The sequence below is a fragment of the Lipotes vexillifer genome, unplaced genomic scaffold (genome assembly GCF_000442215.2).
Source record: "Lipotes vexillifer unplaced genomic scaffold, Lipotes_vexillifer_v1.1 scaffold4, whole genome shotgun sequence".
In the NCBI taxonomy this organism is placed as follows: Eukaryota; Metazoa; Chordata; class Mammalia; order Artiodactyla; family Lipotidae; genus Lipotes; species Lipotes vexillifer.
This window is the reverse complement of record NW_006785876.1, coordinates 2,990,134-3,001,941: the sequence shown is the minus strand read 5'-3', so window position 1 is coordinate 3,001,941 and position 11,808 is coordinate 2,990,134. Positions and strand designations below refer to the sequence as shown.

At 41.1% G+C, this 11,808-nt stretch overlaps 1 protein-coding gene across 1 annotated transcript in view; it reads right to left on the bottom strand.

Annotated features, from left to right (window-relative positions):
- Positions 1-11,808, bottom strand: part of LOC103068449 (putative ADCY10-like protein) — a 38,287-nt gene that overhangs the window by 13,662 nt on the left and 12,817 nt on the right. The window contains exons 9-18 of the mRNA XM_007458192.1: positions 10,080-10,156; positions 9,786-9,975; positions 9,239-9,294; positions 8,386-8,539; positions 8,036-8,225; positions 6,738-6,824; positions 4,136-4,407; positions 3,473-3,609; positions 2,666-2,791; positions 1-207 (exon numbers count right to left, since the gene is read on the bottom strand). The exon at positions 1-207 is cut by the window's left edge and continues 102 nt beyond it. Of these exons, the coding sequence (XP_007458254.1) occupies positions 1-207; positions 2,666-2,791; positions 3,473-3,609; positions 4,136-4,407; positions 6,738-6,824; positions 8,036-8,225; positions 8,386-8,539; positions 9,239-9,294; positions 9,786-9,975; positions 10,080-10,156 (1,496 nt within the window). The remainder of the gene's footprint in view (positions 208-2,665; positions 2,792-3,472; positions 3,610-4,135; positions 4,408-6,737; positions 6,825-8,035; positions 8,226-8,385; positions 8,540-9,238; positions 9,295-9,785; positions 9,976-10,079; positions 10,157-11,808) is intronic.

The following is an 11,808-nucleotide window of genomic DNA, read 5'->3' as shown; positions in this document are numbered from 1 at the left end:
CAGCAGGAAGCTCTTGGCTCTTGTTGCACCAGCGGAGCACATGTATATCCACAAGAGCCCTCAGTACCTGAAGTAGCTTATTTTTACCCCAGCCAGGCAGGAGGTGCTGCAGCAGATCTATGTGGAAGGAGTGACCAATGACTGCAGCACACTTAACCAGCAACTGTTCCTCTGGGCTCAGTTGATCCAGTTGGTTCACTGCTATTTCTGAAGAAAAAAAGAATCTGCAATGAACAGGCTTTCTACAAACATAGAATACACTGTGTTAACAATCCGTTCATTCAAAAGAAAAAAAAAAAAAAAAAAAAAGGGCTTGCTTTTTTGTCCATCTGTTCTCCACTCAGCCAAATCTCTTGAAACAGCCTTATCTCCATGTCCTCTTTTGTCCCCATTCCCCATTCATTATTCAACCAACAATCAGGTTTTCAGCACAACACTGAAACTGTTCCTCATGGTCACCAAAACCTTTTGCTGGTAGATCCATTTTCTTCTTACTTTCAACTAAACATGGAGGCTGGGCTTCCTGGTCCCAGAACTCTAATTAGTATAAAGATCTTAACTCCAAGCATTTTAGTAAATCTCTCCATATTCTGACCCATATATTAAAGCAGTTGGTGTTGAACCAGTAAGTCACCAAGCCCAAAATCTAGGAATAATTCTAAACTTTTCCCTCTTCCTCACAACCAACTTGTCACCCACTCATTCTTTCTAAATGTTCTTGAATATATTTCCTCCTAAACAATTTTAGTATAAGTAGTCATTTTCACCTGGATCACTATGCTACCCTGTTCTGAACATCTCCAATTTCCTCTCATTCTTATCTCAATAACACATTAACTAGTGGTAGAACTGTACACCTAAAGTACAAATATAGTCGTGTCAGCCCCCTTCTTAAATACTTTTATAACTTACATGGCCTTTTACCATGTAGCTTTGGCCTTTCACCATGTAGCTTTGGCCTTTCATTTAGACCAAGGCCTTGCTGACTGGACTGTTCATTTTAGCTTATGAGTTAAATCCTTTTTCCTTCCCTGTGGACAATACTGATCTTGGGTTAACTTTCTAGCTGTTTCCTAGGATCCTTATAAAATTAGAATGCCAGCTGAGTTACCAGGTAACACTGCTTATGCAAAGAGTGATCCCTGACTGGAAACTGAATTTGGACTAGGAAAACTGTGAATAAGCTACAAATACCTGGTGGTAAGCCACAGCTTTGGGGTTCCTTGAGTGTAGTAATTCTTGTAACAGGACACAGCGCCTAGAAACTATGCCTACAGGACTATTATAAGAGATACCAGTTCCTTGTTGGGAAATGGGGCATCTAAGCACCCATCCATCATGGTCTCATCCCATCACATGTAAGCTATTCCTTGAGGCTCCAGAGAATAGCAGTGGGAACTTCTGTGAGTACCCCCACTGAAGAAAACCACTTGCTCCTGTTCTGCTACAGTGCTGACCTGTACGCTTCTAAGTTAGTAAAGCCAATGCCAAGTGTGGCCTATCACAGTTGTAGGAATATGAACTGTCCAGGTGGACCTAAAACCACCAGAGTGAACAGCTTATAATAGCTAACAGTCATTGACTATTAATTATATACCATGACTTATTTCATTTAATCTTCAACTACCCCCATGAGGTAGGGGCTATCATTATCCTCATTTGAGTATGAGAAGACTAAGACTTAGAAAAGTTTATCTAATGTTTCACAGCTACTAAGTGGAGGAAGCAATGGTACCCAGGTTTTTCTGACGCCAGAGCCCTGGCTCTTAATTACCAATGTGTTGTGTACTGCTGTTTCACATGCATGTCTTATATTCTCAGTAAGACCATGCTTGACTTGAAGGCATGCTTATCCATCATAACATTCCTCAAGAAGGGTTAATAAAGTACCCTGGCCACCAAACATTTGAACAGAACATTAAAAAAACCCTCCTCATCTCTAAAAAGAACACCACCTATCTAATTATGCCTACCCAATTCTGACGACTTTATTCTCTATCTCATCAGTCATTATAAGCTTACTTTGCACTCTTTTTATTAAACCCCTGCTATGTCCCTAATATGGTCTCTTCAGCAGCACCATGGATTTTCCTAAATCTCAGCAGCATTATCTCCCTTGCTTACTGTCTCCTCCAGCACAGGAATATGCACAAAGGGAAACTCAGGTCATAGTTTTTATTAAACAGCTAGAAAACTTTCCCAGGTTATCAGGCAGCCTCAAAGAGAACAGTGGGCTCACTTACATAAAACATTACTCAAGTAGCATTACAAGTCTTTAAGAACTCTTCGGGCACTGCCAGAATTTATTTCTGGAAGGCAGGTTTCTTTTTTGAAGAAATGAAGCTAGCATGATAATGAGGGATCTATACCCAATCATCCACCAAATTACTAAGTGCAATGACACCTGTAATTGATTCACTTGAGGTCTTCAAGGGACCTGCCTTTTATTTATTTATTTTTTTTGCGGTATGCGGGCCTCTCACCGCTGTGGCCTCTCCCATCGCGGAGCACATGCTCCGGACGCGCAGGCTCAGCGGCCACGGCTCACGGGCCCAGCCGCTCCGCGGCACGTGGGATCCTCCCGGACCAGGGCACGAACCCGTGTCCCCTGCATCGGCAGGCGGACTCCCAACCACTGCGCCACCAGGGAAGCCCAGGGACCTGCCTTTTAATAACGGTGGAAGAAGCACTGTATCCAAGTTCACATCATCCTTGACTGTGCAGACATGAAGTTCCTGGTCTTCAGAGCTGGCAGGAGAAATACTATACATTGTGGATTTCATGGCATTGGCTGTAGAGAAAGAAGACTATGACTGAGGAAAACACCATGCTCAGTGAGACTGTAGTTTTAAAGGCACAAAAACACAAAAATTTAGTCAAGAAACTGAAAGGAGTAAGATAAATGGAGCATACACTTTTAAAGTGGTTTACCCCACCCATCCTGCCTGTTCTCTCATTTTCTCTTAGGAACGAACATTTTCTGTACCACACGGTACCTAACATTTTCACTCTTCCTGTTTACCTTCCAATAGCCCTCTCTTCTATTACGTCACAGCTCTAGGATGTCTTTCTGGATTTACACATACTTCTATCTCTTTCTTCCTCCCTTCTCCCCTCCCCGATTCAAACCCTCAAGTCATCTTTCTCATCAGTAATGTGCAAGTCTCTATTAGACTGTCATGTTTATCAATCCTCTCTGATGCTTATAAATCCTATTTTCCTATCCCCGCCTCCTAGGCTGTTCAAAAAGGAACTAAAGTAGATTGACTCAATTACTTAATCTGAGGCAGGTATTTAGTGTTTTCAACACAGCTGCATATTATTTGTATAGTACGCTTAGCCAGGAAGGCCGAATCTTGCTTATGATGGCAGCAGGGAAGAGGCACATGCCTAATTAGGACCAGGTGATGCCATGTTCAAGAATGAACTCCAGCCGTGGGATCAGGGTAGAACCCTGGGAAGCTCAGCTTACCTGACAGGGTCTCCCACTTGCTGTTCTCCTCCTCCTCCTTTTGGAGGTCATGAAAGAGCAATATCTTCTTAGAGAGAAGGTCCTGGCATAAGACCTCACAGTAAAGGGGGTTTCCAAAGCACCTGCGGAGAAGGTAGCTGTAGAGAGGTAAGCAGGGGATTGCTGACTAAAGATGCCCACTTGAAGAGAGCCAAGCATAAGGGTGTTTCATACTGAGGAATATTTCTTCTTTTGTTAAAGTTGGTTCTTGATGATATACACTAACAGAGGGAAGCAGCAGCACAGAAATGTAAAAAAAAGTTTCTGATTGGTTTTGGCAGTAACTTTTCTCTCAACTATTTTGCTTCTGTTGATGTTAAAAGGAACTAACATCCCCTTGCTAAAGGGTCCGGCAGAAGTTGGCCTGACCGCACATAATGGACCTATTAAGAAAGCCATCCAAGTCCTAACTGTCCCTGTGAAAACCTGGGTGAAGAGCCCAGGGGAGACAGCCCTTTACGGGGTTACTAGGAGACTGTCTACTCTTAAATCCTAGTTTTGGGCCTCATCATGGTTTCCAATGCCATACTCTCCCCCAACTCCAGTGTGAGACGTGAGCTTTCTCTTATACTATGGCACTGGCTCCTCCCTTAATGAAGTGCCCAGCTAGTCCTAGCCACTCACATCTGCAGCTCTTGGGGGATGCTCACCACCCCCAGTTCCCAACATGCCATTCTCAACAGTGAGGTCGCTGCCAACTTCGAAATGGGCACAAAGATAGCCTGAGGGCTCTGCAGGAAGTGCTGGGCCCAGCCACAAAGGGTGAAGGTAGGGGTCAATGTCATCACCATGATGATGGGCACACTGGAGAGCAAAGTTCCCAAAAACTCCCAGGAGTCTGCATCCATATACTGGGCCTCATCAATGAGGAAAATCAGTGGTGTTTCCCTCATTGCCTGGAAATAACGGTAAAGAAACAATGACAAGCTCTGATTAGAAATGAAGTCATCTGATTTTCAAATCTACTATGAATTTCCCATCAACAATTTAAATAAAATGTCAACAAAGGCTGGGATTTTCAGAGTAAAATGTATTCTTAGTCCAGGTAATATTTTACTTTATAAATATAAAATACAGCCTATATATCTAATTCCTAAAGAAATGTACGGAGTTTCTTTGAACAAGAAAATACTCTAACTGAAATATGAAATAAGCATCAAAATATTCTCCAAATCAAACTTGAAGCTTTCAAATATTTCATTTTAGCAAAAGATTCAAACTGTGTGGGAATTCACAGTATTTTTAAACCAGTAATTTCCAAACCAGGCTGCACATCAGAAATACCTGGGAGTGCTAGCTAAAGCTACCAATTATAATGCCTACTCCTGTAGACTTTTAAAAAAATGTATTCTCTTTTATCCACATTCCCTACTCCCATTCCATTCCTCACTGCCACAGGTAACCATGCCAATGTGTTTATCATGTTACCTTCCGGCTGCATTATGTTCTTATAAAATGTGCATTGTTGTTTTGTCATGTAAATTGTTTTATGTAAATGGTACTGTATAACAGGTCTCATTATTTCTCTTTTTACTCAGGATTTAAAAAAATGGTTTATAACATTATATACTTTTTATGTGTACAATAGTATATTTCAACTTCTGTATATATTACATTATACCACAAAAGGTATAGTTTCCATCCATCACCATACAGTTGACCCCCTTTACCCATTTTGCCCTCCCCCCACCCCCCCATCCCCTCTGGTAACCAATACTTAGTTCTCTGTAACTATGTGTTTGTTTTTGTTTGGTTTGTTTGAATTTTTTTTTTTTTTGATGTGGACTATTTTTTTTTTTAAGTCTTTATTGAATTTGTTACAATATTACTTGTTTTATGTTTTTTTTTTTTAAATAAATTTATTTATTTGGCTGAGTTGGGTCTTCGTTGCTGCAACTCTAGTTGAGGCGAGCAGGGGCTGCTCTTTGTTTTTTTTGTTTGTTTGTTTGTTTTTTGCGGTACGTGGGCCTCTCACTGTTGTGGCCTCTCCCGTTGCGGAGCACAGGCTCCAGATGCGCAGGCTCAGCGGCCATGGCTCACGGGCCCAACCGCTCCGCGGCATGTGGGATCCTCCCGGACCGGGGCACGAACCCGCGTCCCCTGCATCGGCAGGCAGACACTCAACCACTGCGCCATCAGGGAAGCCCTTGTTTTATGTTTTTGTTTTTTGGCCATGAGGCATGTGGGATCTTAGCTCCCTGACCAGGGAAACCTGCACCCCCTGCAATGGAAGGCGAAGTCTTAACCACTGGCCCACCAGGGAAGTCCCTGTTTGATTATTTATTTACTAATTATCCACACATGAGTGAAATTATATGGTATTTGTCTTTCTCCATCTGATTTATTTCACTTAGCATGGTACCCTCAAGGTCCATCCATGTTGTCACAAATGGCAAGATTTCATCTTTTTTTATCCAGCTATTCCACTACTGGATATTCATTGGAAGAATATAAAAACCCTAATTCAGAAAGACATACGCACCCTTGTGTTCATTGCAGCGTTACTTAGGAGAGCCAAGATACGGAAACAACCTAAGTGCCAGTTGATGGATGAATGGATAAAGAAGACGTGGTGTATATATATACACAATGGAATATTACTGAGCCATAAGAAAAGATAAAATATTCAGGATTGTTTTTAGATTACTCCATGTTGCTATGTTTTCATCTGCTGCCTTACTTCTGATTTCTGCACTATAAACACTCCATAGTGTTCATCTATGAATTCATGCCGACACCTCCCTAACCTCCACAAACAAACACTGCAATGAACAGACTCCCTGGGATATATATCTAGGAGTGGAAGTGCTAGGTATAGAGGATGAATGTTATTAAAATTTGACTAGTTACTTCAAGATAGCTTTCCCGAATGGCTACATCAGCATCTCCTCGTACAGATTATTGACTCTCTAATCCTAGGTTGGGGCCTGAGTATCTGTATTTTTAATAAATAGGAGGTAAAGTAGCCATCAACCTGCATCCAGAAGCTACTGTTCTAAGTTACTAAAATTTCATTAAGAAACAGGATCAGGAAAGAGCAAAGACCTTTCCTTCTATGCTGTGCTGTAGGATGGATTCAAGGTTAAAGGTAGATAGAAACAATGAGGATATCAATAAACAGGCAGGCCGAGAAATGTCCAAGTGAAGGTAAGATGTGGATAGATTGAAATGAGCATAAACCATCTCCACATATTAAGAGTTAACGGTATGTAGCAAAAGTACCCACCTTCTGCAGCACTTGAAAAAAACATGCTTTAACCTTCTTTTGTCTGGTCAGGTCATCCATGTGCGAAACTTTGAAGGATAAGGGAAACTGACCAGGAAAATTATTCATATATTATCATTCAAAATGACAATCTAATAAAAATATACAGGTTCTCAAAAGGGAACAGAAAATTATTCTATTTTGAGTGAGAATGGATTTCTACAGGATTAGGCATAGGGTTACAAATACCAATCCAACGTCAATATACAGTTCAGAGGGTGAGACTGAAAGTCCACTGGTGGTTAGAGAGAGAGAGCTCCTTTCCATACTGGACTCTGGCAAACTCTTAAAGGATCATGACTAAGGAATAAAGTGACAGGTCAGAGTTAGCAATGTCACTTTGGACAACTCCAGTACCCAGTTATTCCAAGTATACCAGAATGAATGTGTGCATGAGACTTGTGAGAAAGAACTGCAATGGACATCTGCAACACTGTGCTAGGCTAAGGCACATGAGCTACGATGGACCTGAGAGCCATAGTGAGGCTACTCCCTGACCACTTTGTCCAGGGCCCCAGGTAAGGCCTGTCTTAAGACAGCACTATGCTGAGGGACTGGACAGATTTTTGTTTTCTCTATTTTTCATTAGATACAATGCCCTGCATGCTGGGTAGATTAGGAGAAGTGATGGAGGATGGACAAATGGAATTGTGGACCTGGGAATTCTTAGCCTACTCGATATTGGGTACCACATAAATCCTAGACCACTGGAAGCGTCTGAGATTCAGATGCTGGCTCAAGTGACATACTCCATGACCCAGGAATGGAAAGGTCAGGTTAAAGAACAAAACGCTGCAGCCAACCCAAGAACACATGCATATAATTGCTGGATATGCACATCTGGTCAATATCACAGTGACAGATTTCAGTACTTTCACATTTACGATGCAGTCTCTTATATACTACCTCCTCTAAAATCCATGCAAAACCCATATAAAGTACTACTACTGTCATTTCACAGGTGAAAAAAATTGAGGCTCAGAGAGGCCAAGTGATTTGTGCCAAGATATACAACTAGCAAGTTTCAGAGTCAGTCCTAGAATCCACTCTCCTCAAAAAGGAGAAAGCCTGGGGTCTGGTGTCAAAGACTTTTCAAATCTCAATCCTGCCACTGCTGACTGTGTGTTCTTAGGCCATATATGTATATGTATATGTATATGTGTGTGTGTGTGTGTGTTTTAGATTCGAAGACAATCCTGGGTCCAACTAGCCACCAAAAATATCAGTAATCCAGTTCAGAAAGCCACTGCCTTTGTTACCTTCACAAAGAAGAGGTCATTAAACAGGCAGTGAAGCGATTCCTCCACCATCCCATGGAGCTGTTTGTGGAGGCACTCTTGCCGGTAATAGGCTGGGCACATATCAATCTCAAAGAAGATGGCCATGAGGGTCTGGATGGCATAGAAGCACTGCTTGGAATCTGCTTCCTTCAGCTTCAATGGCAACACCCTGGTAAATGTTACTATGGTCACTGGGAGTCCCCTGATCCAGAGAGGTTACTCAGTCCACCAGCCCAAGGATGCTGAATCTAACGATACAAGAGTCTCACCAACAAGGGAAAGGAGCCCCAAGAGAAATAGACGCTAAGTCAGAAAGCAGGAGTCTTTACCTGTGCCCTTCTTTCTGGGCCAGGAAGTTTATTTCAGCCAACAGCTGACTTTTTCCATAGCCTTTTCCACCTTCATACAGAACTGCCTGGCCCTTCTTCTGTTGCAAACTTCCCTGCTGTGCCATTCGGAAGGCTTCCAGTTCTTTCTCCCGGTCTGTAAAGAGACAAGGAGAACCTAACACTCCTGTGCTTTTTAGCAGACACTTATTTATTTGAATTAATTTGTAAAGGTAATTCTCAGAACGGCTTTTTCCCCAGAATCCTTGACAGAATTCCATTATTTGATAAGCCTTCACATCTTTTTCCAGAAAATCAACTCCGGACTACAAAGAAATGTATGCTGGGCTTGGGGGCTTGCTCCAGAGCCTACGTAATAACATTTAGAACAACTAGGCACCACATGGACATGGGGGCTACTACATCTTCTTAGCTTTTTGTAAAAATTTCCATTATAACAATTTAGTGTTCAAAGTCTGTCACTGCTATGTGAAAATAATGGACTAATGGATCTAGATAAAACAAATATAAAGATAGGGAATATATAGTGTGGGTGGAACGGTCTCGGTGCTACTGTCACTATCTCAGGATGAGGAATTTCCCTCTGAAGATTTCTCTCTAAAGATGAGAATCCTTACAAAGATTCTTACTAAATGTTGGAACCTGACATTTAAACATTCAACATGGAAAAGAAATGGCAAGTTCTCTTCAAAATTAACACACATTCACTAAGAAGGTTGCTCTCTATTTCTTAATACAAGCTTAGAAGCATTCAGTCTCAAATTTTGCTTTTTAAATCACATTTAACCATCTACAGCTGAAAACAATATGATTTAAGGTAAAAAAGAAAACTTACCTAGCAAAGAGTGATTTTTATTTCTCTCTCTGGCCAGATGTCTCTTCCCAAACATTCTGGGAAAAAGGACAAAGGGAAATGTGTTAATTAAAAATAGATTGGGATAGACAGATAATATGTTTTTAAATAGACAGAGGATTTGTCCTTATAAAAAAGTACTTTCAGACAACTAAAGAGGTCCAGAGTTCTGTATCAAAGAGTTTTAAAAAAACTAAAAAATTTTGGAAGGGGAGACAAACTATTTCTTGTTCCAGGCTCAGGGAAGTAAATAAATAGTGAAGTACACATAGAAAAAAGAACATCCAGACTAGTGACCTATTGCTATTCTCTTCCTGTAGGACAGAAGTTGTTCCCTGAGGAACTAGCTAAGAGCTAAACATAAAAGCTAAAGATCTCAGATATGAAACCCTCCTCTCATGTCTCTTATTCCATCAGGCCAGTACTAGAAGCATCTTTCTTTCTAATTTCATATAATCAAGCATTGATTATTCCTATGCCCTGATTCTAGAGAAGAGATGGGACTGAACTATCACATAATGACACTCACATACATCTTCTATGGCCAAGGTATTCATACATCTTCCCTGGGTTGGAGATGTTTTTCATCATTTTCTCTGGGAGTTTCTTAAAGTTGTAAGCAGGTAGCATAGATCTTAGATATGTTACCTCATCACAGGACACCAAACCTGGATAAGCAGTTATCATTCTCGCCACAAGGCTTACTTTTGGGCCAATAACTGTATCAGGGAGACAGAAAAGAAAAGGATGGAGAATTTTTAGATCACCTCCTCTACCTTCACCCCCTACGTCACAGAGCGAACAGTCCAATGTCCTATTCTACCTGTATATTCGTGTCTTGCTACTGCCCCAACCATGCCACAGAATACTGGTCCACTGGTGATACTGATGGAAACAAGCCTGGGGATCAGAAAAGCAACAGTGGGTAAATATGCACTCAGAAGCCACCAAGTCCAGCACTAGATCTGCCACTCCCTAGATCCAGAAGTCTAGTTTTAGAGCTCAGAATGTAAAAGTCCAGAGGCTGCTGTCAGTTTGCATCACATGGTGGGTACAAAGTACTGAATATTAGGGAAATAGTCAAAAGGAACAAAATGGTCCCCCTACTCTAGGAATTTTAGTTGAGGAGCTATTATTAGTAAAAACACTAAAAACACCTTATATCTGTCAGATACTCTTTATGTGCTTTTTGAAGTATTTTCAAATTCATTACCTCATCTGATTCTTTGAGGGATAATTAACAACAAACATGCGAGGTACGTAGGGCAAATATTTAAAACCCATTTGACAAAAGAAAAAAAAAACTGAAGGAGTTAATTAACTTTCCCAGAGTTATACAAGAGTTAATATTAGTGCCAGAATGAGAATCCAGGCTCCTGACTCCCAGACCAATGTTACTTCCACCACACCATGCTGCTTCACATGAAACCCCAAAATGAAAAGTAGATCAACAGATCTATACAGGGTTAACGGATCAAATAATGCCCGAATGTGAGAGTAAAGGAATACTCAGAATGTCAGGCTGCTGATGGAAGGCTTGCTGAAGCAAATTAGTCTTTGAAATAAATTTTTTAAAAGGAGTAATACTTTTTCATTCATCCATTCATACATGCATACATTCACTCACTTAATAAGCTCTGAGAAGCATGTACAGTACCAAGTACTGGGCTAGATGTTTATAATACCCTGTCCTGGCGAAGTTCAGTCTGGGCTGGTGGTGGAGATTGAGGGAGGAGAAGAGATATATTCATAAGTTAGCAAGAAAATACTACATATTAGAGATCAAGACAGCAATTAACAGAGCAAACAAAGGGATGCATTACCTGATACTGGAGATTAGAAATAAAGTATTCAGAAAGGAGAGGACATATGATCAGACCTTGAAACCTGGAGTGCTGCCAAAGTGAGGCAACAGCATTTTGTCCAGTGGGAAAAGGCACAGGCTTTAGCAATCCTGGTGTATTTGTGCAAAACTAAGTAGTTCAAGATCGCTAGAACACAGAAGGTGTTTGAAATAGGAAGAGGTGGAAGGAAAAGTGGTTCCACCTAGGCCATGGATGGAAAAGCACTAGAAATATAAATTATTTTTAAAAAGGGCATATACTATTCCAGGTGAGGCAAAGGCTCAAAGGTGTCAATGAACAATTCATGCATAACAGAATAAGCAGATTTACTTGACTGACGTGAAAATTTCATGTGACAGGTAACAAGATATACATCTGGAGAAAGAAGGTGCAATGAAGCATAATTAATTTCAAGTTAAATTTACAAATGAGCAACTTTCAGTTGTTCACAGAGAGCACAAAAAGTGGCAACAATCCTAACATTGATGTCTCCCAGACCATCCAAATTTTCCTGTCTTCCTCTAAGGACAGGATTGAGGACTCTCATATTCACTCACTGGGCCCACTGCCCAGGGTGAATCAGAGACACTCAAGACAAGAACTAGGCAGTTGGTTCTGCTACCACCCCAAGAATGACTGAAAATCTGCTAATGTTTCACAATGCTTCCTTGTCTAAAATACTCCTCCCCACTTTCTCCACCTGCTGAA